Source organism: Carassius auratus, chromosome 30, assembly GCF_003368295.1.
Source record: "Carassius auratus strain Wakin chromosome 30, ASM336829v1, whole genome shotgun sequence".
Lineage (NCBI taxonomy): Eukaryota > Metazoa > Chordata > Actinopteri > Cypriniformes > Cyprinidae > Carassius > Carassius auratus.
Window position 1 is genome coordinate 3,792,384 of NC_039272.1, and position 27,512 is coordinate 3,819,895.

Consider the following 27,512-nt stretch of genomic DNA (forward strand, 5'->3'; position numbering starts at 1 on the left):
TTACTTTTCTAAAGTAATGTAACTGATTACATTTTAGTACTTTTCTAAATGTCAAATGTTTTTACCTATAGGAGCATCTCAAAAAATAAGAATCATGGAAAAGTTCTTTATTTTTTTGTAATTGAATTCAAAAATGCAAACTTTGCTATATTCTAGATGAACTGCACACAAACTGAAATATATTATATATATAATATATATTATATATATATATACTGATGACTTAACATCTTAGGAAAATGAAAAATTCAGCATCTAAAAAAAAATATCAAAGATCAGTCAATCCAAAAAAAAAAAAAAAAAGATTTATGTATTTACATAAAATATTTTTTATGTATCATGGACGATAAGTAATATTAGTGACATTACATAAACGAAAGTCACCCTGCATATAGAGTGTGGCTAGAATAATTTGGCAAAAACAAAGCAAATAATGTATATACACGACTGAAAAAAAAATATGTCGACCCTTCTGTATTTCTAAGATCAAGATAATTATGAATTGGATAAATGACCACAAACTCACCAAGATGAAAACACATATTATTTAATGCATAATTATTATAAATCTCTTTTTAAAAACAGCCTGATAATCAGTCAACAAAGTCAGGCCCTTTGGCTCTACTGTAGTATTATTCTGACTTGTATGTTCGAGAAGCACACAAACTCAATTAAAGGCATTACATCTGATCAAGAAGTCTTCTTTAATCAGAATCAGCAGCTGAGTACAGTACACATATTTATCCATTCATAGAACCAGCACATACTGTATGGCTGCATTCATATAAACAGAAGAATTACCTGCAGTCATGTGAAATAAACTATACAAACGACCAAAGTTCAAGCCATTTAAATATACAGTGGCCCTGATTTTGATAACACTGTATGTGTATAACCACTTTCATTATGTGATAACCAAGCAGATTAGTTAATGTACATTCAATATGAACAGAAAATGACAATTTGAATGTGCATCAACAATTCTGCAGGCATTACAGTACTTTGCAATGCAATGTCAGTTCATAACTACTGTAAGTTATCATCAAGAATTACCCTGATATCTACACAGTGATTGTATTTAGGTGTAATACTGTTACTTCACTCTAATAATTAATACTAGATTTAATCATTTTTCTTCACAATTAATGTTGCATATATTCCTGAGGAAGTGCTACACAGCATGAATGTGCGCTCCAAGCATCGGTGATTCCCTAAAACCATCTGATATTCAGTCTCGTTTATTTCCACAGAGTGGACACAAAGGCACACTAATAACACTGCATACTAATTTCCCTGTCTTGAGAGAGTTTAAAGAAAAGCTCTGGTGCTCCGCTGAGAAATGTCCATCCTAACATGGTCACTGAGAGTCACACTAACAACAACTGTGTGCACTAAGATGAGTAGGAGGACTATGTGATTGCTGGACATTTAAAATTGTGCGTTTAAGGTTACTGACCGATGTGTTGATCCAAAGAACCGACCAAAAGTGTCCTTTTTCCTTTTTCTTTTAAACTATGCTTTTAAAGCACTATTTATTAATAATACCACTTGACTGTCGTCTCTCTGTAGGTTTCTTTCTATGGCATGGATGTGATCAGCTGCTGGTGGAGCTGTCCATGGTGGCCAGCAGGTGGCAGACTTTGGCTCTCTGTGAGGGAGTGATGTCCTGTGCCATCTGGATGATGCAGTCCACGGTCACTTCTGGGTTGGCTTGGACTAAACTAAACATATAATGCAGGAAAAGTTTTAAAAGAGGTTTGATTAAACAATGACTGACTGTTTGCTGGTCATTGTGTTTGTGCTAAATCTGACTTAAAGTTTGATTGTTATTAGAAAACAGATTTGAGAAGCAAATTAGATTTGAGAAACTGAAAACCAGGAATGGTGTTGGATGCAAAGCTTTGGCTTTTCAGAGTTTATTATTATTATTTTATTTAGAGGTTTGGAGTTCAGGATTTTTTTTTAAAGAGCTTTATACTTTTATTCAGTAGTGACACATTAAATTGACGTAATTATACAAACAACTACATTTATAAATAAATGTTCTTTTCAACTTTCTAAAAGAAATACTAAAAAAAGTATCTATTTCTCACAAATATTACGCAGCATAACTGTCTGAAATTCAGCTTTGATTTATTCCTTCACAGATATAAACCATAAAAGCTCTTTGAAATCGTAATAATGTTTTACAGTATTACTGTTTTTACTGTAATTCTGACCGAATAAATGACCATAAGATAATTCTCTGAAAAGCATTAAAAAATTAGTATGCATTTTACAGCAGTGTGTGCTATTACATCCATGGTAAAAAATGAATTAAATGCCTATCCGAGGGGAGAAAATGACCTGCGGATGTGTTTGAGAGCGTAGTCCCTCTTTAAGTATTTAATGTTCTCTCTGATGACTGAACATGTCCCATCCTGCTGGGACAGATGCTTCTCCAGCCACTCTACCACCACTTTGTTATTGTCCCATAGATACGCCTGCAAGAAACAATTAATTCACATGGGATGAACATCAACTTCATCATAGTCAAGTTTGATGAAGATACGTTTGAAGTTACATTTTAGCAAGCAAAGCTCAACTACACTTCCCATTATTTTAGTATTATTTATTACAGTATTTATTAATATTTGCATGTTTTCCGTTTTGCGTTTGAATCTTAAATTTTTATTTCATGTTAAGTTTTAGAAATGTCAATATTTCTTAATTTCAGTTAGGCAACACATTTAGATTTTTAGTGTTTTACAAGAACAGTTGTTTTTCTTCTTGGCAAATCAGATCCCAAGCTGACAATTGTCTGAATTTGTTACAAACGGTCGACTTCAGTAAGAGAGAAACACAGAAATCTTCAGTTCACATGAATGAGGTTTCCTTACTTTTACAGTCCCTTCTGTCTCCACAAACCAGCGGCGTAACATGGACTGTATGTGGCCGTTGCTCAGATCTTGGTTGGCCTGCATGATCTCCCCCTTCACCACCTCCTCCAACAGCTGTCGCCTCAGACGCCAGTAAAAGAATGACCTAGCGTTCCTCCAGTCCAGGATGTCCTGACAACATTCGATCAGGTGAAAAAAAACAAAGGCCACTCTTTAAAACTGGTAGTTTTCATGCATGTGATCCACAGCTATGACCACATGGAGCCTTCTGCTCCTAATATTTCGTTTGTTTATACCATGATGACACTCTTTTCCAGCATCCTTCCTGGAGTGTCATGAAGGTCCACAAACTGCACCGCCACCTGGTGGTAGATGGGAAGAAGGAACTCCTCTCTAGACTTCAGTTTGGCCTCCAAGTCTTTACGCTCCTGGCTTGGTAACTCTGGGTTACCTATGTGGAGTACAACAGCAAACCGTGTGTCACTCACATGCACGTAAACATTCCCTGCCAGTGAGGACATTTGTGTTCAAGTGAGATTAATTGCTATACCTAGCTGCTCAGCCAGACGCGAATACACAGCATCAATCCTATGCATGACCTTTAGCAGGTCTTTCTTTCTGAACTTGATCTCTACTGTGCCCTCGGCCTCTAGAACACCCCCTCTGAAGAGGAATTAAGGTGAACGATCAAATAAGATCAATGGAGTAAAAAGATTTAGGAGAGTAGTGAAGAGAAGCTGTATGGACATGCTCACCTGCTTTCTCTATCTGCATAGAGCTCCATGTGCTGAAGGTTTATAGTGGGGTCGATCACTACCCATGATCCTCCTCTCAGCTCAGCGTGGGGAGGGATGTAAACCAGTACAGGCTGGGTGAACTCTCGCAGGGCATCAACGATGTAAGAGCCAAACTTTAGCACCTGGTCATACATATCTGAACCAGAGAGTTCATGTTGAAACTTGAAAGAAAACCTCTTAAAACTTTGAAGATGCACAGCCCTTCATGAATGTTGCTGAAAGTAGTTAACACACTTGTGAATATTCTATATGAATATATTATAAGTCTAATTTATTTTTGTGATGGCAAAGCTGAATTTTCAGTAGTCAGTGCTCTAGTCGTCTTTGTAACATGATCTTTCAGAAATCATTCCAATATATGCTGATTTGGTGCTTAAGAAGCCTTTCTTCTTATTATTATCAATGATGAAAACAGCCGTGCTGCTTAAAACCTTAATAGCATTATTTGATGAATAGAAAGGCCAACAGATCCTTATTTAAAACAACGTAACTGTCACTTTTAATCAATTTAAAGCATCCCCTACATCTTAAATATTGAATTTTAAATTTGACATCTTAACTGTTTTCCTCATTTGTAAGCCGCTTTGGATAAAAGCATCTGCTAAATGACTAAATGTAAAATAAATAAAATAAAAACTACATAATCCACATTATAAAGCATACTTGTGTGTGAAAACCGGCTGTATACCTTTCATGCCTCCAGAGAAGCCTCTCCAGTTGGCAAACACCATAAGTGGAAGTTTCTCCCTGTTGAAATCTTCAATAGCCTGAGCGGTTTTATACGCCGAATCTGGGAACCACACTTGACCAGCCTGCTGATAGATCTGAGGCAGAAAAGACACTTTAAGTGCATACTGATAAGAATAATTGGGACATGCTAACAGCAAACACAGAGAACACAAGGGAACCACAGTCAGGGTCTAAAATGTTCATAGTGTCAGGACTCTGACCTTGGCCTCTGAGTCTAAGTTTGCTGGATCTGCGGGAATGGTAACCTCTACTGTGCGGGTCTCAACGGCAATGACACCAAGGGGAATCCCACCAAGCCTGTAGGACATTCACAGTCTCGCTCGGCTCAGAATATTCAGTTGAATCAAATGTTTGTTTGACATCTTCACTTACCTGGCTCTACCCACCACAACTGTCTGTGCCCAGGTAGCCATCACCTCCATAAATGTGCCATGGTCAAAGAACCCACTCTGCCATGCTCCCTTCACAGCTATCAACACACATTCACAGAAAAGAAAGGCTGAGCTTGCAGTATCATCCTGAGCTCCTGAGTATGTCTTGTTCATAACAGATTGTGTGGATAATTCGATTCTTACTGGGATGGGGTCGTCCACACAGCAGCCAGCGAGGGTCATAGGGGGCTTTTGTGGGAACAAAATCGATCTCCCTCTCAACTGGATCAGTAGGAGGCATTATTGGGACGGGACTTTGATTGCTCTAAATTATAACAAAAAACACACGAGGTGTTTGATGTTAATTTAATTGAACACAAAAACACACTGGCCCTTTTGTCATTTGGACTAACAACCCAAACTATATATATATACACACACGTCTATAATATATATATATATTATATTACAGTTTTTTTTACTGATGCAAATATGTTAGAAATTATGCATTGGGATACAAATGCCAACTTGTAGATGATGCATTTTTTTTTTTTTACAATGCATTGCATCATTAACTTTCATGCTGATGTCACGTGGATTATTTTACCGAAGTCTTTACTACTTTTTCTGGACCTTGTTCGTGGTAGTTACCTTTCTGTCTATGGAGGGTCAGAGAGCTTTAGGATTGCATCAAAAATATCTTAATTTGTGTTCTGAAGATGAACGAAGGTCTTACAGGTTTGAAACAACATGAGGGTGAGTAATTAATTAAAAATATATATATTTTTGTGGTGAACTATCCTTTTAATGCATCTTTGCTAAATAGAAGTATTTGACTTTTTAACAGGGGTGTTTATAATGGTAGAATATGTGCCTTTTAATGCTAATTAAAAAATAACGATGCTGCATTTGTTTATAATTCTAAATCATGATACCTTTTCTTATCATTATTATTTTGGGGATAATTATGAACTAGGAATCAGTATCTGTAAACAGACTACCTTTGGCATGTAGGACAGCCACTGTAGTATAGTTAGCACCCCTTCAAAGTCATCTGGCACAATGCTGTGGGTCACTCCATTGTTGTGCATGATCTGAACCCCTCCCAGCTGGTTATTGGAGGTGTACACTTCACGACCCAGCACCTACAAAGAAATACAGAGTTCAAGACTTAAATCACTGAATTAAAGTGGCTTCATCTATTCTTAAAGAATAAAGGAAACCAACATAAACATGACACTTTTTATTCATATTCATTATTTTTTTCATGACACATTTTAAGGTGTTCCACTAAATTCCACACCTTGTTTAGTGCCCCAGCCCCAGTCAGGATGATATGGGAGTTTTCCACCTGAATTACTCTTTGTCCTAGACGTACCAGATACGCACCAATTCCTATAGCACGACATGTGACCTAGAGGAGCACAGAATGATTACCAGATGACCAAAACATTGGTAATATATTGTATATTGTTTGATGAGATTATGGGAAGATGTTAGATACAGTAGTACCATGCTTATGGTGATGACTTCCTTATAAGCCTGAGAAGTTTCTCCGGCTATGGTGCCAGAACCCCTCAGATTCTCCACTCCAAGACCCTCTTCCTTCCCTATGATGTCTGTGATGATGTACCTGAGACATTATTTGAACACATAAGAGCCAGTGAGAGAGGGTTTGGGTATACAGTAGTTAATTCTGTGCATAGTGAAGCCATTAGGGTTACCTGGACTCGCCTCCCTCCTCTACATGGTGACAGTGGACAGAATTGGAGGAACTGATGCGGGTGTAGTCCTGAGGCGTCAGATACAGGTACTTAAAACCCTGCATGGGCAAAACAGAATAATAGACTTGGACAAAAGCTGAGTAAACGAAGCAAACATGCATGTGATTTATAAAATGAAAAAAACCAAGTCAGTGGTGGTTTGATTTTACAAAGATACAAAAACATTAGCGATATTACAGTGAAATTAACATGAAACTCCCCAGACATTAAGCATTCGGTCACCTTATAAGGGTCATCTGGGTCGATCCAAGCCACTTGAAACATGTGACGTATCTCCTCCGCCAGGCCGATTCGAGCTCCACTATTGGCTGCGATGTATATACGTGGAATCCCCTCTGCTCTCGACAGCTCAGACGCCCGTAAAAAAAGCTCATCCTCCTGGGGTCCAAATGAGCCAATCATATGGGTAATATCATTACAGATCACAATGATATCTCGGCCTTCTGGGTACTCTGGAGTCTTCATTTTCATGCGGAAAGCCACCATGCCAATCTGGAAAGGGAGGACAGACAAATGGCTTACACAGAGTTTATCGATTTACTTTCCATTTTTCTTTACAAGGAAAATTATTGAAATGTAAACAAGTTGCATAATTCTATTTGATGAACAGCATTCTCCTAAGATCCATAGAGGACTAGTCATGTGCCTGAGAAAATCCCTCAAAGAATACAGTGAGAAATTATTGATGCACCTCATTGTCTCCTGGTAGTCTGTTCATCTGCACAAGTCTCCCCTGAGAATCCAGGACCAGTTCATTACACATCAACACGTCTTTAGGGTAGCTGTCTCCTGGTCCCCAAAGCTTAAACAAAGCCTGGCAACAGAAAGCAAAGATAACAGGCTAATGTCATTCCAACTATGCATTCCAGAACCAAGACAATCACAGTGAGAACAAGACACCTCACCTGTCTGAACATCTCCGGGAAGTCATAGACGTACGTGGTGCCGAGGGTCTGAGCCTGGAAGCGTTTGGCCTGCAGTAAATCTTTTGTGACGTACGGTGTGTTGATTAGCATGCCGTGCAGTGGACCTTGCTTGTCTCCAAACGACTGGAACATTATCTGCAGATGTAAGTTATCATTTAAAAAAACCTTATCCTTAACCATTATTCAGTAAATTATGAAACAAATGGAGAAGCCATGGGGTCTTCAGATATTGTTATGGACATAGGTGGCCATGGAGTTGCACTGTTACAACAGCAATATGCAAAGCAAATACTTAACACACAGTTTCTGTATTTTATTGGTTCACAGTAATGCAAGTACAGCTTGTATCAAAACTTGTGTTTTTTTCCTATTTTTAGATGGCCAAGCTAATGTGGGTGGCACTGCATTCAGTAGTGAATCAGATTCAGTTTGCAAGAGAAAATGCAAATGCACTTTAGAGCACAGACAAATAGAGATGAAGGCACATATATGACATTGAATTAGCCATTGTTTGTGCAAACTATGTACAATCAGGAACTCATTCAGCAGTTTTGCACCCTCTAAAAAAACTGTTTTAATGTTGTTAGGCAGAAAACGGTCAGCTGAAGAAATGGCATGGAGTACAAAAGCGTAATGATAAACACAGATGTATGAAGCAGCTGCTGTTGTCTCCGAGCTTATGTACCACTGAACTTTCAACCTTTGAATTTTTGCACTTGAGCAGTGAATATCAAAAAGAAACATTGGTCAGACGTATGTCTATGTATCTTTGAAATCTATCACTGAAAAAAGAAAAAGGAATTCCTTCACACGTTTATTCCTCCTTGGCTACTCTCTGTTATGCCAATGTGTCATGTGGTATAATCATAATCCAGAGAATGTAGATTGTACCTGTCCAGTGGAGGGGTCAGTGACCTCCTTGTAAAGGCTGATGTCTAAATAGTAGCCGGACTCATTGGTGAGGAAGAGGTGGATGGGAATGACATCTCCATTGTTGGTAAGGCGGATGTTAATCTTCAGCTCAGCCTGGAGAACGCGCAACTTCCACAAACGACTACCGTATCGCATCACCATTGAGCGCACGGACTCCTCTATCTGTAGGAAAAGACGACAGAGCAATACAGCTCAGGAACACGGGCAGTAGCGATGATTAACTACATTTAAGAGTTAAATGTTAAAGAAAAAGAGTTTATGTTTTTGAATCTAACCTTTGAGGGGTCCATAATGACAGTGGGTACAAAATTAAGAAAGATGTGATTGCAGTCAGTACGAGTGGATATGTTACTGAAGGCCACTTCAAGCTCATCCATGGCTTCCAGCAACAGCCTCTCTCCCTCATTCTGCAGGTACTCGAACGAGGCCTCCTGCAGAAAGGGTGAAAAAATTAAATCAGAAACACTTTTTCATATATATATGAAATAAGAACTTTAGATTTCATTGAAGATGCACGCATTAGTATGAATATTTTAACATCTATTGTCAATGACTTTTAATTGAAGCTTTGGGGTCAGTAAGTTTTTTTTTTTTATAAAAAAAGTTAATACTTTTATTCTGCAAGAATGCATTCAATTTATCAAAGGTGACAAAGACTTTTAAACTGTTGCAAAAACTCTTTTTCAAATAAATGCTGTGCTTTTAAATTTCTACACATTTTACAACAACGAAATATGCATCAGTTTCAAAAAAATCTTATAATACTGTACACTAATTATAATAAATCTTTCTTCAGCACCAAATCAGCATATTGGAATGATTTCTTGTGGATTATGTGACACTCAACTTCTTTCAAAAGCTTTTTTTTTTCTTTTTAAATCTTACAATTCTAACCCCATATTTGAAATGCTAGTGTACTATAAACAAAATATGTGTAAAAATTATATTCAGTATAGTAAAATATTTTAGGATTTATGCCAAGGATTATTCAAGCATGCATTTATGATGGTGTCCAGATAGACTAATGTAATCACGAGTTCTGACCCCAATATTCCCACGGACAAAATAAAAAATCATGGCATGGTTGAAGGTTTTAAATATATTGTAATATTTCATAATGTCTAGTACCTTGGTGATGAGGTCAGAGTGGCGAATGATGGCTCTGATAAAGAAACGATAATCTGTGACCTCTGCACCCTCTTCCACACGAGCAGCACCCAGGTACAGTTGCATCCTATGATGAGCACAGGGAACGGCTGTCAGATCGAAGTTACGCATACGATTCAGCTCAAGCTGGAAGGCCAGAGCAGGCTCCAGGTTACGGTAGATTCTGTCTTCATGGAACTAAAGAGAAATAGAAGGACAATGTTCAGTTGTAACTCTACAATAGACATTTTTAAATGTCCGAATCGACAGATGCATCACTTACTTCATCTCTGGCCCTGAACGTGAAGTACTTCGGGAACTCCCGCTGATGGGGAAGATTGATTAATTTAGCGTTTTTCATTTGAATCTTTTTTGAGTGACAACATATTTGGTCATTTGTGTATCTGAGCATTCACCTTTTGTGCAACTAAAAATGTGATTCTTCTGATTCCATACTCATAGAGCAGAGTTTTCTGAAATGAGGCACAAAGAGAGTTAAGTCATGGAGCAGCACACACATCCAAAAGGATAAGTCTTCAACATACTTTAGAATTAGCAAAGGCGGTGAAATCCTTGACTAAAGCATCATCATCTTCAGTGTCTGCTTGTTTGATTGACACATTTATGATGTGGATGGGATTTTCCTTCATGTTCTGAAACAGAGACAGACCATATGTAAAGTGAAATCAACCATTAACTATATATTGTGTTTCATAGAAAAAAGGAAATTTGGAATTACATGAGTAAATTAAGATTTTTTTTTTGATGAAATATTAATGTTTGTTTCTAGGGATTTAATGATGCAGTACTAGACATTTTACAATCAATACAAATACGAGATGACTCAAGTTGCTTAAGACGTTAAATGAATAACAATAAAACTGAGTTAATGTATCTTTGAGGAGATTTAGTAAAGTTTAGATGGTATTTTCTTTCATCTTGTCTCTGTATAATGCATATTAAAGTGCCAAACTCTTTATTGCCTCTGTTTCATAAGCGCCACCTGCTGGCAGAAAGTGAATTTGTGTTTTCATTCAACCCATCTGCTGTTTTTGTTTTTTGTGCAGATGTTTAATGTAGTATAGATTCACAAAACTAAAGTCAGACTATACTGTTTTTGCTTCAAATTTTTAAATTAAACAATATAACTTAGATTAAAAACTGTTTATGTTGCAAGTTTGAATTTTGATTATGATGCAGTAGTTTTCTCTAATTTTAAATGAAAAGAGCACTGGCAAAGCATTAGCTTGTTTACATTAAAATATTTCATTTATGAATTATTTTTGTATTTATTTTCAAAATTTCAGCTTAGTTTAGTTTTTTGACATATTTCACTTTCACAAAAAATGTGCAGCATTTTATCAAAGCAATAATAAAAGGACACCTTTCATAATTTGCCTTCAATCTCATTTAGTTAAAAACTGTGAGAAAATCATATTGTGAAATCAGTACAGTGAATTGTATCACATTGTGTGTTGAGTGAATCGTTAAATCCCTATTTGTTTCTTCTCCTAACTCTGACCTTACAGCTCTCCCCATCACAGAAGGTGGAACAGCCATCAGAGAACAGAGAACTCTCACAAAGCGGATCCGCAAAGCGACAGATCACTTCATCAAAACACCTACAATACAATCAAATCAGAGATCACATCTTCCATAATATTAACCATTTAAATCTTGATTTATAGGAAAAAGAAGTGAAAGCACCTTTTGAAGTGTTCAAAACTATGGAAGGCGACCATGGCTCCCATCCTCTGACAGGGGGGTGACATCGCCCCCTCAAGGAAGAGCTCACTGCCCTGACGACGCATTGTTTGAAACTCTCCCGTATCATTCACAGGAACAGAAAATCTGTGATGGAAGAGTTGGAATAATCCATATGTATGTATATATAGGATGTGTATGTGTGTGTGTGTGTGTGAATGCAAAATGGCAAAAGTAAGGAATTATGTGTACCAATTAAGTACAAACATGCTAAACTCATAGCACTGCTTGTGCTAAATTGAAAAAGCACAAGTTTAAATGCAAAATACTCCCTGATGGTCATGGTCATGTGGCTCATCTAAATTAAACAATGGATTGGTAAATGCATTTCACATTTTAATACTGTGTTGACTGAATGCACATTTAAGGCCAATTTAGGATTGTAGAATTACCCAATAAATCTGAGCCATTAAATCCACAATAAAACAAGGAAAACTCATTTCTTCAAGTCATTAAACAGTTGCATCCAGCATGCATTGCTGCAGACATACTACGTGGTTCTGCAGCACGGAGGAGCTGTACTCTACCTGTTCAAAGTAGGACTGCTCCCTCTGAAATGAGAGCAGGTGAGTTGTTAGCATTGGATTTCTTTCTATCATGATTATGTTAAAAACAATCTTAGTAGAAATATTTCTCTATAATAAAAATCTAAATAGATTTTAGGTTGAAAATTAGCAAGCAAATTTAACTGTAAGGGAATCACTTTTTGCATTTGCAAAACATCCAAAGCTACAATCCTTATTACTATTCATATACAGAACAACCCAGTTAAAGGAACAGTTTTATTTTATCATCATTTACTCTCATGATGTTCCCAAACTGTATACATTTATTTCTCATGTTGAACACAAACCAAGATATGAAGACAGTTGTATTGACTTCCAAAGTAGGGAAAGAAACTATAGAAGCAAACTGGGACCATCAACTCTTTGCTTAGGATTATTCTTCAGAATATCTTCTATGTTTAACATATGAAAGAAACTTGTACAGGTTTGAAACAACATGAAGGTGAGTAAATGATGATAAAATGTTCATTTTTGGGTGAACTTTCCCTATAACCCGATTCAGTGTGATAGACCAATCTGCTTTGACTTTTGAAGAAACGGAAACATTTCTATAAAGATTTTGATGCTTTAAAATTCAAAATCACCTTGAAAAGGTGTTTGAAATGTGACATTTCTGATTATTATATTTTTTGATGAAAGTCATTCACAAGTGAGGCTAGGAATGTGTGGCAAAGTAACAGGATCGATTTTGATTTGATGTCGACTTATATATACAAAGAAAGCATATGATTCAGTGTCTATTTTTAAATCATTAAAACCTATGCTTATGTAAAAAAAGAAATACTCAAAACAAGTTGATCAATCACCCCATTTGCACCTGTGCTGTGCTCCATACCATCTCCCAGTAAAGCTTAGTAAAGGAAACCCAAACCAAAGTGGGAAGTTAGGAGTGTAAGAAAGGATCTGTTTTTGTGCACTCTGTTATATATTACTTCATTAAACAGATGCTAAAAAATAAAGAGCGTATTACGTGGGTTTGGGCATGGACTGGCTCAATGAGACGTAAGGCTCTCTTTCAGAGGAGAGATACACAGAAAACAATGTCAAAATAGGAAAATAAATGTTACAGGGGATCATACAGAAACATTCAGACTAGAAAACAGTTGTACTATACATCCAGGTTTAATTGTATTGTTATTCTATTACATGAACAGTGTGGCTTGTGAAGCACCACGTCTCAGAGATTTCAGTTTCTGGATCGTATTTGTAAGCCCTATAGAGTATATAAAGTATCTACATGTGATTGCGGCAATACCTGTTAGGGTGGGATGATGGTAACATGAACTGGAAATCCACGGCACATGTTCCATCCTGCAGCTGATGATGCTGAAGGCTGTTTAGCTCATACGCTATATACCCCCTCCGTACATATACCTGAGGAAATCCCACACAACACATCGGAAAGGCCTGAATGCATACCACTAACAGTTGGGAAGAAAAGGTCAAGCTTTACTGACCTCTAAGGCAGCCATGCAAACCACCCGGTTGCTGTGGTAGAAGAAACTGGGCAAGACGTCGAAGATGGAGGTTTCAGACAGGATGAGTTTCTGCAAATGCAGGATTTAGATAAACAAATATCTAAAAGTGTTAAAGCAGTAAAGACGAAAGAATCACTTTACCTTGAGGTTCTCGGGACAGAACTGATGCCCATACATATCAATAGCTGATAAAAAGATGGATTCCACCTGGTTATGTCTGAGTTCATATGAGGGCAGATGAGAGGCAATCAACACCTGAAGAAACAAAGTTGTTATTGAATAACATTTATAACATGCATAACATTTTTTATTTGTTTCTGCTTAGTGCATAATGTGCCTGCTTAGTGCATTTTTTTCTAAATGCATTTTTTTTATTAATATGCATTATAAATTAGCATGCTTTTTTAAATCACACGACTACACAATATTCCATGTTTTATTTAGAGTGTGACGTTCTGTTTTCACAAAATTAAGCTTTTTGTGTAAAATGTAACTTTTGGCTGTCCAATCATACTGTATCATCAAAAAAAGATGCAATGCTATACTGGAAATGGATACAATATAGTTTTAGAAACAAATGTTGTAGGGCAAACTATGTGCATACTCAATATACACTCCTAGTTTTCCAGTAATTGTTTTTTTATTTATATTTTTTAAAAGAAGGCTTACCAAGACAGTAAGAATTGGAAAATTGTGAAATATTACAATTTAAAACAGCAGTTCACTATTTTCTATAATTTCAGCAGTCATTACTCTATACTTCAGTGTCACATTATCAAAGTTGAAAACACTTTACATACTGATATGTAAAGTCAGCATTAACATAAGCGCTGGAGTTCAAGAGGTTCATACCTGTCTGGCCCGAAGCGCTACTTTAGAGTTATCCATTTTACTGAGTTGTGTGAGCTCATGTAGAATGACCATGAGCTCGTCAGCAAGAGTCGGGTCCCGGCCACAGAGCTGGTCCTTAAAAAATGTTACATTATAATCGAAACGAGCACAAGATGTATCAATGAAATCAAACTACTTACTCCTGCTTAAACTTTCTGTTGCTATTTTCATAAAGACTTGAGTGGAATCAGCTTATACAATAATATAAATAAGCACTGTTAAGTATTTCAGAAAGGATCTTACTATGAGCATGGTGACTAGGACGTTCTTCTTAAAGACCTGAGCATGGGAGAAGATGCACTCCAGTACCGGAGTCATGTCGGGCTTGTACTTCTCTCTTAGGTTGATGACACATTTATCATAATGAGCTGTCATAAGAATGAAAAAATAACACTTTTTAAATTCTATCAAATTAAAACAAACCATTTTCAGGTTATGTCCTTTATCTAAAATTTTCCATATATATATATATATATATATATATATATATATGTATACGGTACAGACCAAAAGTTTGGAAACATTACTATTTTTAATGTTTTTGAAAGAAGTTTCTTCTGCTCATCAAGCCTGCATTTATTTTATAAAAAATACAGAAAAAAATGTAATATTGTGATATATTATTACAATTTAAAATAACTGTTTTTAAATGTATTATACTTTAAATTATCATTTATTTCTGTGATGCAAAGCTGAAATTTTAGGATCATTATCACATGATCCTTTAGAAATCATTCTAATATGATGATTCATTATCAAAGTTGGAAACAGTTCTGCTGCTTAATATTTTTTCAGAACATGTGATACTTTTTTAGGATACTTTGATGAATAAAAAGTAAAAAAAAAAGAAGCTATTTTTTGAAAATTCAGCTTTGAATCACAGGAATAATTTTTTTTTTTAAGTATATTCAAATAGAAAACTATTATTTTAAGTTGTAATAATATTTCACAATATTACTGTTTTTTCTGTATTTTTGATCAAATAAATGCAGGCTTGATGAGCAGAAGAAACTTCTTTCAAAAACATTAAAAATAGTAATGTTTCCAAACTTTTGGTCTGTACTGTTTATGAAAGGAAAACTTCTGAAATCATCTTCTGTTTGCTCTTCTGTGACAGTATTATGAAGATTACACTTGGACATATACAGTACCCTGCTGAAACTGCATCTCCACCTGAAGGTACCGTCTCAGAAGATCCAGCACAACTGATTTCATATACCCCCTGATGCTACTCCGGTACCTAAAATGATTTAGAACAGGTGTAGAGTGGCATTTTCTAGTTAACAGAGAAGTCTTTGTGTCTCTTACGATAACAGCTGAGGTAGAATCTCTTATGTTATCAGCCTGAGCGCGTCATCAGGCACTTCTCACCTTTGCACCAGTTGCACAATGCTTTGAGTGTTCATGAAGAAAACCTCTCGGTCAGCTTTCCTCTGAAGTGTAGCAGCATGGCTGTCAAGTATGTTTGCTATCTAGAAGTGTTGATTAGAAACGGATTAATTATACACAGTATCTTTCCAAACAGAATCTGTCGAGTAATATAAATTGGTATCAACTAAATGTGGTAAATTTAAGTAAGTTACACTTGACTCTGTGTAACACCGTCTAGAGATATGAGCACAATCTATGTTCCAGATAAGTATGCTCACCCTTTGGCTGGGGAACTGACAGAGCACAGAGGTAATGTTACTGGCGTACTGTGCCATGACCTTTCGAATGGCCTTCTCCACAGTGATTGGTATACGCCCTGCCACGCTGGTCATGATCTCCTGTAGTTCAAGAAGAGGTAGAGATGGATCCCGAAGAGTCTTCATCAGCGTGTCGAGCCACTTCTTCAGCTGCAACAGCATTATCGATAGTTAACCGACCAAACTGCACTGTATTCATGCTACTTTGAGTCTGATCGGTGGATCAGTGTTCTGACTTTTTGACTGAAGTATGGCTCCGGTAGACAGTATCCATCCATAATTTTCACAAGGTTCTCCAGAACACTGTGGAAGACTTGGTGAAGCCTCTCCCCTACAACAGGTAAAGGCTCCTGGGATGGTAATGGCTCTGTATTCGGCTTCACCTGACGGAGTAAACAGAGAATTAATACTTCTCATCACAGATGGCAGTATGTCTATAAATAACACTGGAAAAAAGCAAAAACTGTGGCCCCCAAAAATTATTTGGACACTAAAACATGCATGAATTACATTCAACAATGCATTAGATATCAAACCAAGAACTGGCTTCAATTTTCTGTTTTACTTTTAACAAGCTAATTTTTATCAAGTCAGTTCCTCACAGGAATAGTTCATCACATTAATTATGAACATGATGCACTAACATCTGACCACCAGAAGAAATCAAAATACTCTTCATTGAGAACAGTTTATCATATATATTATATTGCTTAAAAAGTGTGCTCTTACATAAAGCGATAACATTCATAAAGTACATTTTTAAGGATAGTCAAACCGTCCCAATGCATCTTTGGGCCATCCAGCTAATTTTTTTTATTTTTTTTTATTTTTATTTTTTTTTAGTGAATGGGACTATGACATTTTCAACATTTGCCCAACACTAGCATTCCCTGTTCTATTTCTATCCTATCTACTTGTTGTAATTTTATTTATTTATTTACTTATTTTTAAACTTGATACCTGCAAGTGCACAGCACTTACACATCAATGTTCTTTTCTTGGTTCGATTGCTTCTATCGTCCTAATTTGAAAGTAGTTGTGGATAAAAGTGTCTGCTAAAAGACTAAATAAACAGTACTAAACAGTTGATCGTGTGCTTCATCTAGTGAGGAGAGATTATAGAGGATTCACCGGATGAATACAGCTGGGGTCATCCAGGTCCATTCGGGCCACTACACACCCAGGCTCTAATACGGTTCCTGATCTTTTTAAAAAGTGAATGCAACCTGAATGCTGGACATGCAGGGTCATCACCATCTTCATGACCTGTAAAATGAGCAATTTAAAACATCTCTCTCAGTGCCACATAAGGTCATATACAGAATATGAAAAAGTGCATTCTGTAAAGTGAAACTGCTATCTAGAAATATAAATTGCTTCATCTTTACCTCAATTTCAGCATAAGGCTGGGTGGCCAGAACGTGAGAACCATCAGCAACTACATATTGCAACAGTTTGCCAGCAGAAGGTGACCTGAGCACCGTAGGGTCTCGCTCTTTCTCAAACACACACGTTTTGTTTCCCACTGTGATGCGGTAGCTACACATTCATATGACAAAAGACTAAATAAACATCAGCTGGTGCATATGAAAAAGTACACAGCACAAAACCTCTTCTTCTCTAACCTGTCAATCTCCTCTTTCATGTAGGTTGTGTAGCTGCTGCCACCATAGGAAAGAAGCAGTCCGCCATCACTGAGTCTATGGACATCGACTTCAATATCTGAATCATTCATTATGATAACATACGTGGTGGGTGACTGGCGAGCCACCTGTCACAAACAAACACATTTGTAACTCATGAATCAAAAGATGATCGAAGGGATTCAAGTGTTTTATTATATGTCACCTTTAGGCAGTATTTAACTCCATCATAGATTAGATCAACATTGACTGTGTTGACGAGACTAGCAGCAGGCAGCACCTGACCCCTGAAACATCCAGAAACACATTCAAACACAGAATGCCGTAACATTATAGTGGTTTCTATGCATTTTCAATGTCTGGGATGCTGGAGTGCCCGCATAGAGGAAATACCTCTCCAGTGAATGCAGGAAGTCAGACATGCTCTCTCTAAAACTTGCATCAGCAACTTGTAGAGCACCACATACCACACCTAACATGGTGTCGGGCCGCTCCACCTAAAAGAAACATACAATAAAACTAATGTCACTTTACTTTAAATGGCTTGTAAGTTTATTTAGCATGAGAGGAAAATAGAACAGAGTCTCGATTTGGTTCAGTTCACTTCCTAGGTTTGAGTCTTACCTGCACTTTCCCTGCAATAAGGTGATCTAGCCAGCCAGTATCGATGTCGTTGTTCCTGAAACTCTCCGTCTCTAGCAGCTTGATGAGATACTCTACTGTGGTCCTGAAATCTCCTCTGATTGACAGCTCCTTCATGGCTACAACCATGTTTCTGTAGGCCACAAAGACTTTTTTTTTTAAAGCCTTCAAGTCCAAAAGCCATTAGTGTTTTTAAAGCATTAAAGATTTCATTTAACTATCTACTGCTAGTCTCCAGCAACTCACGAGATTGCCTCTTCTCGGTTCTCGCCCCAGGAGAAACAATGTCCAAACTGCGAGTCTGCAAACTCGTGTAGGCCTCCGGTCGCTCCTACACTGAAGTAACCCCACACGTTTTTACTGCTGCGGAAGTTCAGCTCCTGAATTGTTCCTGAGCTTGGTTTAAAGCCCTTGTGAGGACAAAAATGGCAAATCAAGTCTTCAAAAGACTACTGCATTAATACTAAGCTTTTAAAAATACATAACAGATACTGTTATTAACCAGGAGTAAATAAAATGATACTAGTGATTTAATTTAGACAAGCGATCTATTTAAATTATTAGACAATTTTGGAAGATATTTGCATACAAAAAATAAATAAAAAAATTTGCAAGTCTCTTAAGCTCACTATGGATGCATTTATTTGGTCAAAAATAGTGTGGACAGTAATACTGTGCAATTTAACGATTAAAAATAACTTACCATTTTTAATGCAATTTACTCCTGTAATGGCTAAACTGATTTTTCCAGCTTAGAGAAATGTAATATGCTGATTTTGCTGCTTTGCTGCATCTCACTTATATATAATGGGTTATTAGGGTATTATAATTATCTTATCATAAATAATTATAACTGAATTTAAAATGCAAAGCGTAACAATGAATTTATAAGTGTTATAATGTATTAACTGTGGTTACAATTATTCATGAGACTGCACAATGCATTTTAAGGTGCACTACAAGGCATAATTAATGCATTGCAATTACTTTTATAATGTGTTATACATAATGGCTTTACATAAAGTGTTATCAATATTTCTTATTATTAACTATGTCGAAACCTGCTCACTTCATCTGGGTTCTCACTGGTGATGCGTGCAGCAATGACATGTCCCCGGGGACAGGGGATGCATTCTGGAGATTCAAAGTTAATAGGTGTGTCTCCCCACGGAGCTTCACCAAACAGGACACGGATATCCTTAATTCTGTAAAGAGGGATGCCCATCGCTATCTACAGAGAGAAGGTACCAGGAGTTTAAGATCAGCATTTGAGAATTAACAACAATAACAAAATATGAAACAAATTAGGGTCTTTGCAGTGAGAATCTCAAAACTTCACTATGCTACTCACCTGTAGCTGCGCAGCAGGAAGGTTGACGTCAGCGATCATCTCAGTGCAGGGGTGTTCCACCTGTAGCCTCGGATTCAGCTCCAGGAAGTAGAAACTTCCATCCTCAGTGAACAGATACTCCACTGTACCAGCACTTACATAGCCCACCATTTTAGCCAGACGCACTGCATACTGACACACAGAGCCGAAAATAAAAAATTGTGCAAACCAATATCAACACCATTGTGAAACAGTTCCCAAAATAAAAGGCTGAAAAAACTAACAAATTTAATGCACAAAAATATCATGAACTTTCATTAAAACTCTAACACGAACCTGATCTAAACAAAGCACCTTGGTGTGCATTGCTCCGTGTTGTGCATGTCAAATAAAATCAATCATGATAAATAAATGTCTTTTTTGTATCAGAATGTATATCTGCAAGTATACGTCTGTGCACCAATTTGAAGGCCGTCCTTGGATCAACTGCGCATTACCTACAACATAGTAGCTACATTCAGCCTCAAGAACAAATGGTGCAACCAAATAAAATACACAGCTGTGTGAACTTTACAGCCCAATTTAAGAGCTCATGAACGGCCAAAGGCAACATGGCCAGAAAATATTCATAGTTTTGTTTCTCACCCTCTCCATTTGCTCAAAAGTGCTGGTGGAGACGATGGTAGCAGGAGCTTCTTCTATGATCTTTTGGTGGCGGCGCTGGATGGAGCAGTCTCTGCCGAACAGAGAGATGGCGTTACCGTACTGGTCAGCCAGGATCTGTACCTCCAGGTGGCGTGCATGTTCGGCTAGCTGCATGATGAAAATAGGTGAACCTGGCACCTCAGCCTGCACCTGTATTTAAGAACAAACACACCGTGACACTGTGTAATGAAACCCCAACCTAGAACTACACAAAATAATGAAGTTGCATCAAAGCACAGTGTACCTGTCTGAAAAAGCTGGGAAAGTCTTCAGAACTGTCCACTTTTCTGATGCCTTTCCCTCCACCTCCCTCTGATGCTTTGATAGCCACAGGGTAGCCAATCTTTTCAGCACTCTAGCCACAAAAAAACCCTAAATCAGCAGCAAACTAAATCAAAACTGATGTCACCGTCTGATTGTGCAGTGAAAACTCACCGCTAGACCCTCGTCTACATCTTTAACGCAGCCCTGCACATAAAGTTCAGGAGGAACACTGATCACACGACCATGCCCTTGTTCTTCTTCTGCCCATTCAACCTTTAGACCTGAGAAAAATAAAAAAGATAAAGATGGATGAAGACATCACACTAGCAGCAGCTCATGTCGTGAACGGGATCTCTCACCAAATCCACTCCAGGGCAGTGTGGGGATTTCTGCGCTCTGAGCAACGATGGAAGATGCCACCTTGTCTCCTAACGCCCACATGGCTTTACTGGAAGGTCCTGAAAAAGACAACCCCTTCAACACACTCTGTCCTCAACTAGCAAGTCTTAGACAATGAGATGAAATACCTAGGAAAGATATCCCTGATTTATGAAGAAGCTCTGGTAGTTTGGGGTTCTCAGAAGCATGACCCCATCCAGCCCAAACCGCCTTATAAAGATAAAAAGAGCATCATTAATAATGATAGAAAATACACATCTCAGATAATGCGACAGATATTGGACAGGCTGTACCTGCACTGGAATCCTTTTGGCTATATCCACAATCATCTCAACATTGGCATAGTTGTTGTTATTTGGGCCGCCGGGGACTGGCACATAGTGATCAGCCATTTTAATGTATTCTGGAGAAAAAAATTATAATAATTAATACCTAGAATCAATGGTTTATGTAATAAAATCTAAATAATAATAAATAAATACACATATAAAATAAATGTAATTAAATAACATAAAATATGCATATACAAATAAAGTTGCATTTCATATTGAACAATCATTTTTCTTGTCTGTTGACCTGCATTGGCTTTCAAGTCTTCAGGTGTGACCATCACCACAAAGCGAATGATTCTCTCATTACGGAACATTTCATAGGACCAGCGTCGAATTGAACGCATGCATTTAACTGCAGCAATGCCATTATTAGCAATCAGCACCTAAGATGAGATAGATATATTAAACCCAGCTGAAAATTAAGTAAAATAGCATAGATCACCACGTAAAGGCATGACTCTAACCTTGTCTATAATGCGGTTTCCTCCAAAGCGAGTGACAAACTCAGCCGGGGAGGCAACAGTGAAATCTCTGTGCACGTCCATCCTCCTGTGTTCTTTGCCTTTTTTCAGCAGGTGGGGGCCTGACATGCTAGGCCTACAGGCAAAAAACATCATTTTAATTATTTAAACATACAAAACATTTAAAAAAGGAAGCTGGGTAGGGCTTCAATAACAAGCAAGATGTGGAAACTGCTGTAACAGAAAAGTTTTACATAAGCCTTTATGAGAAACATCAGCAAAGCAGCATTTTAGCTAATATAAGCACACTAAAATGTTTGAAAAACAGACATACGATGTAAGAATCCATCAAATCAGCATGACTTCTTGAAGTCAACTAGACCCGTCCATGTGAAAAATGTTTCCTCTACTGATCTGGCCTCTGTACTCTCCACCTCTGTCAAAGTGTGGTATAATATAAATGCTCACACAAGCAAATCAGCCAATCACAGCTAAATGTGTTATCATATATGTCAGAGACATTACTGACTAACACTTAACTTGCCCCTGAACTGTAAAACAAGTTTACACTTTAAGTTGCATATCTGGATGTAATGCAATTAAATGTACAGTAAAAGGGGAATGGAGAAGACAAACAAGGGATATGCAGTTTAAAACACTATCAACTATTAAACTAGATAACCTGCATGATCACACTTTTATTTCAAACAAACATTTATTTCTGATCCAGGAGCAATAAAGATTTGCACAATGCGGATCTGGATAATTAAACAATCAAAACAGCACAAGATGAAAGATTCAGGGTCAGGGTCTTAGCAGAGTGACCCACTCAGCTGACACAAATTTAACAAGCTGCAGAGGAGAAGTTTAGGTGTGTGAATGAGCTCACAAAAGCATGACTTAGCATGTTAGACATATTAGTATGCTAACTTGCTAACTTAATACTAATGTTTATGGTTAACCTGATCGCTGAAGTACCACATTAGAAAGAATGGCAAGTGGCAGCTAGTTAGCATGCTAACCAATTAGAATAGGCATAAACCAGGGAATGAGATATTATTAAAACGACATCATTTGAATGTTCTCAAAAGTGTCTTGTTTTTGAAAAAATCTTTATATCTCTGAAACACTAGGCAGCACTGTTTACAAACTTCCGGGTACCTTCGGGACATGCCATTGATGATCCCTATAAATTTTTGTGCATATATGTCAAAAGATATAGCAATTTATGACAAATGTCAAAATTGTTCAGCTGATCCTGGCAAAATTGATATCCACAGATTCAGACACCAATATCATGAATTTCTGACCAACTGTTCAAAGGTTATGAGCCAAAATAGCTATTTTCATATCTCACGATCCATAGGTGGTGCTGTTCCCAACATTGACACCGATACTCATACCATGCTGTTGATGAAGTGCATCAAGTTTAATTTTGATTGATCAAAGATTGGCCAAGATGCAGCTTCAAAACTAATTTCGGGTCAACCTCGGTTGAGTTCACAGCATCACAAGTTTTTCTTTTTGACCAGTAGGTCAAAAATTTCTGCTCAGTCATTTCTATGCGCCTCATTCCAGAGATCATCTATGCCAAGTTTCTGAAAAATTGGACAACATTTGAAGGAGGAATAACATCATTTTTTTATTATTAAAAATGGCCAATACTGTAATGGTTGCAGACTTAATGTAACATATTCAATGTGATCAGCATGAGGAGAGTAATTAGGTGTACTACATTTCATTTTTCTAGAATAAGACCTTCAAGAGTTATTAACATTTCAATTTTGAACTGGTGGTGGCGCTATAGAGTTGATCCTAGAGACACCAAAGTTGGTCAGATCACTATTCATGGCCATCACTACAAGTGTGCCAAATGTCATCATTTTTCTATGTTCCATTCATAGGGTTCCCATTGGACGACAAGAAGAAGAATCAGTGAAGATAGAACAAGCTTCATTCAATCTTTTGCAATTTAATGCACTCCAAAACATATTTTCTTGAAAACTGCATGCTTAGTAAAAATGTAAAAAAATTGTAATTGTGTCATTTTTTGCGGATAAAAAAAAATATAGATTTTATTAAGCTTATCTGAAAATCCTATCTGAGACTGTCTGTTTTCAATAATCCAGCGTCTAAACTGCCCACAAACAATGAGCAGCTGCATTTGTTTATTCCATTATCTGAAAAATGCATGTAGCATCAGGGAACCTTACAAACTTTGCCGTTATCCAGTTCTCTTTTGTTCTCTGCTCTTTGAGCTTACACAAGTATTTGAACTCAGAGAGACACAGGCTAAAATTATCAGGTTATATTACGTAACACTTTATGCACAATCTGCAGAGCAGAAATCCTGCATAGTTCTGCATTTCAAAACTCATTTCCAACACTACTGTGACTCACAAGTTGCTTTGTTATGCTACGCTGCTAAAAACAACTACAGAAACCACGCCCCTTTTTTACTTCCAGTGTACTACTCAAGAACATACCGTACACTTCTAGAGGACAGAATGAACAAGGTGCATGTTTAGTCTGCTACCAACCTCTTGAGGCACTGAAACCAGTTGAGTGCTTGTCCTTCTTCTCCATCCATGTCAAAGTATCAGATGATAATGCAGGAGAAGAAAACAACATCTAAAACGTTTTATGTTCCCTCCCTTTTCCTCTTTGCTCCCTCTCATGTCCCCTCCCCCATGTGAGGACCTCACCACCACATGTTCAAGAAAAACATGCTAAGAGCCGGGTGAGGATGATCATTGGTTTATGTTTCTCTACAGACAAATACATACAATTCCTTGCGAAATGCCTGCCAAACTACAAGTTTCTGAAGGTTCATTACTTATAATCTGTGCTAATATTTTTTGCTAATAAATTGCAAATCTAGCCATGTTGAAAGTATGCTAAAGAAAATAGTTTTCATTTGTTGATTGCAGTTTGCCAAAGTGCTTAACATAGTAATTGTTCGCTGCAACCAAAGACAGATCTGTCTCAACAAATGTCACCACAAGTAAAGATCTGTTTAGACAAAAGTCACCAAAAGAATGACCTTACCTTTTGGCATGTAAACTTTCACTTCCATTATTGGAAAAACAAAATGCATTTGTCCTGCTCTGTATTATCAACCGCTGTCCATTGGTTCTCAAGGAGTCTGCCCAAGTAGGAGACTTGTTGAAGAGGACAACAGCGTTTCACAGATTACACACAAAAACCAGAGACCACATCAAAACAACTTGTCCCAACAAACACCTAAATATATGTCTAGGATATTTTGTCTCTGGAAACACTCTGGAAAGCAATGTCTCTGAAAGTCAACATCAGGAGCAATGCTTCCAATAATAGTACAGAAATGTGCAGCATGTCACTTTAACAGGTGACAAGCATGAGCAAGTCATGTGATCGCTGAGAATGACCATATGGCTGTATTTCTGGTCCATAACTCTGTCCTGTTTGACATTGGGAACTTTCATGTGGTGCACAGTGTCCTCTACCGGTATTCAGAGCAAATCTCAAGACTAGACAAAGAAGTTAACTATTATTTATTACCACTGTGCTCATGTTGCTGCTGTTCATAATGTGTATATATAATCCTACATTGCTCTGTTCATAATGTACATACAATCCCTACATTGCATTCCTATTTATATTCTGTATATACTCTGCTCAATACTGTATATAGCAACTCCACTGTACATTCTGTAAATCATAGCTTCACTCACTCTGCACTTAAAACACTATATTCTTGCATTTCTGGTTAGATGCTAACTGCATTTCATTAGCTCTGTACTTGTACTCTGTATAATGACAATAAAGTTGAATCTAATCTAATCTAATTTGAGCTCATGTCAAAAAGCGGTAAATATTTAAGGTTAAAATGTACTGCAAGTCATTGGCATTTATTTTAATTTTTGCACTTTTGCTTTCTTAGCTTATTCAAATAATGATGCATTGTGACAAATATTCTGTAAAATGATTCCATATAACAATCAATTAATATTATTATTTAATTATATTTAGATGCAAAAAAAATTCAATTCAGTTTATTTGGAATGTTTCTATATGTCACATAGCTCATGAAAACAATGATACAATCAGGTAACTTTATAGTAATTTCAATAGATTTAAAGAAACACACACACACATTTACATACATACATACAGTGATAATAAGATTGCGCACACACATAATCAACATTAAACTCACCTCAAACAGGCTGATGGGTTCAGGGGTGGCACCACCTCTGATGACGTGGTGGGTAGTGTGTTAGGTGTCTCTATGCTTTTGGGCTGAAGTTTGATGACCTGGCTCATAGCCAAAGTCTCATCATCAGAGGAATTATCCTCAGAAGCTCCCAGAATAAACTTCATTCTCTCTTTAGCCTGAACACTCGAACCAAATTTTGCCCTATTTGACTTATTAGTTTCAATGGGAAAAGTGTTGGAAACAGCTGCTTCTGTGCTTTCTGACTGATCAGTGGGGTCACTAGTAGTTGATGGGGGAATTTCCTCATTTCCTGTTGTAGAGCTTACTGATTTTGGTTCAATTGGAGGAGAGTGTTCCCCGGAACAGTCTGTGGTGGGCGTTTGTGATGGCATCTCTCTCACCCTGTGGACCTCGATGATGCATTCAGTTGAGCTATACGAGTAAGAACTGACAATAAGATGTTCCTTTTATTTTTGTCCCGAGTGTTGTAAGTGTTCAACTGTGAAGATCAAGAAAAAGCATGCCAAGCAAGTTATCAAAAGTGTGCACAACACTAGATGGCATCAGTGTGCAATATTATGTTGCAACCAAAACTAAAATGTGGTCTGATTCTGATTCTGATAAACATATTTTTTAACATTTCGAAGCAACTTAAAAACTGAAAATATTAACATTTTAATTAAAGCTAATATTGATAAATACTGTAATAGTATTTAAATAACACACAGCAACCGTTTCTAACGTTTTGAAATGATCTGTGTGTCTAAGCACAGCATCAGAATGTAAACAGAATCGCAAGCATTAAAAAACGTGCCACATGCAAAGACTACAGTTAATAATTAACATATTCGGTAAGAACTTCTGAATGAAATAAGAAAGTGAATATTAGAAAAAGCATTTAAGTTTTAGAAAACTTATAGGATTCTCAAGAAAAGTTAAGCTCAAACCTTTGAGGGAAGCAGTCAGTCAGTGTCCAGACCTTCTCTGGTGACGGAATGCGTACACACAGTACTCAGTGCCATTTAGTGGACCCTCTCTGTGTGTGTGTGTGTGTGTGTGTGTGTGTGTGTGTGAGAGAGAGAGAGAGAGAGAGAGAGAGAGAGAGAGAGAGAGAGAGAGAGAGAGAGAGGGGGGGGGGGGGGGGCTCTAGGGGGAAAGTTAAGTCTTGATGGTAAGAAATGAGGGGGATGGGAATGGCTCATAAACAACCTAGGAATATATTAACAACAGCCCCGAAGGTCAGAACACGTGTGACGTGTAACACTAACAGGACACAAACGTCACTCCAATCTGAAGTAGGCACGTCACAACCAAAGTAACCTAAACATACTCTTTGAACCTTAATACTAAGACATAGATGATTTCTCTGCGAGTAGAACTGAATGAAAATATTCAAATACACTCAAAAAACGATTTGAATACAGGTACATTTAAATAGGTTTTCATCTTAAAACGGCTAGATTATGACGACTGACATCGTGGTGCTGCTCGTAACCAAATTATTTTAAAGTGAAAATGATTTTTTATGAACAATAATTAATCTAATTTTAGCTCATTCTGTCATT

At 37.3% G+C, this 27,512-nt stretch overlaps 1 protein-coding gene across 1 annotated transcript; it reads right to left on the minus strand.

The window, feature by feature from the left end:
* Window positions 1-531: 531 nt before the first annotated feature.
* Window positions 532-26,914, minus strand: LOC113048915 (acetyl-CoA carboxylase-like). Its single transcript, XM_026210883.1, has 55 exons — window positions 26,895-26,914; window positions 25,948-26,446; window positions 21,753-21,885; window positions 21,533-21,671; window positions 21,250-21,359; window positions 21,085-21,166; window positions 20,917-21,015; window positions 20,729-20,838; window positions 20,538-20,648; window positions 20,234-20,443; window positions 19,610-19,780; window positions 19,328-19,489; window positions 18,505-18,668; window positions 18,241-18,391; window positions 18,010-18,113; window positions 17,822-17,903; window positions 17,599-17,744; window positions 17,362-17,512; window positions 17,105-17,239; window positions 16,210-16,356; window positions 15,935-16,123; window positions 15,657-15,757; window positions 15,437-15,525; window positions 14,529-14,653; window positions 14,247-14,360; window positions 13,536-13,649; window positions 13,374-13,463; window positions 13,172-13,290; window positions 12,887-12,928; window positions 11,878-11,901; window positions 11,294-11,437; window positions 11,109-11,208; window positions 10,132-10,239; window positions 10,003-10,059; window positions 9,870-9,911; window positions 9,569-9,784; window positions 8,716-8,871; window positions 8,399-8,602; window positions 7,487-7,642; window positions 7,273-7,395; window positions 6,804-7,073; window positions 6,522-6,619; window positions 6,310-6,430; window positions 6,101-6,211; window positions 5,799-5,942; window positions 5,002-5,122; window positions 4,799-4,895; window positions 4,627-4,723; window positions 4,365-4,500; window positions 3,635-3,812; window positions 3,430-3,542; window positions 3,176-3,330; window positions 2,880-3,050; window positions 2,347-2,483; window positions 532-1,721 (listed from the first exon to the last, which is right to left on the minus strand). The coding sequence occupies exons 2-55, from the start codon at window positions 26,337-26,339 to the stop codon at window positions 1,595-1,597; spliced, it is 7,188 nt and encodes a 2,395-aa protein (XP_026066668.1). The 5' UTR covers window positions 26,340-26,446; window positions 26,895-26,914; the 3' UTR covers window positions 532-1,594.
* Window positions 26,915-27,512: the final 598 nt, after the last annotated feature.

Coding starts and splice junctions, on each gene's coding strand:
- LOC113048915 (XM_026210883.1), bottom strand. CDS start 26,339: ATGCCATCACAAACGCCCACCACAGACTGTTCCGGGGAACACTCTCCT. Junction 13,464..13,535: donor TCTGTCCCGAGAACCTCAAG/GTAAAGTGATTC, acceptor CTGCATTTGCAG/AAACTCATCCTGTCTGAAAC. Junction 11,209..11,293: donor AGTTTTGAACACTTCAAAAG/GTGCTTTCACTT, acceptor ATTGTATTGTAG/GTGTTTTGATGAAGTGATCT.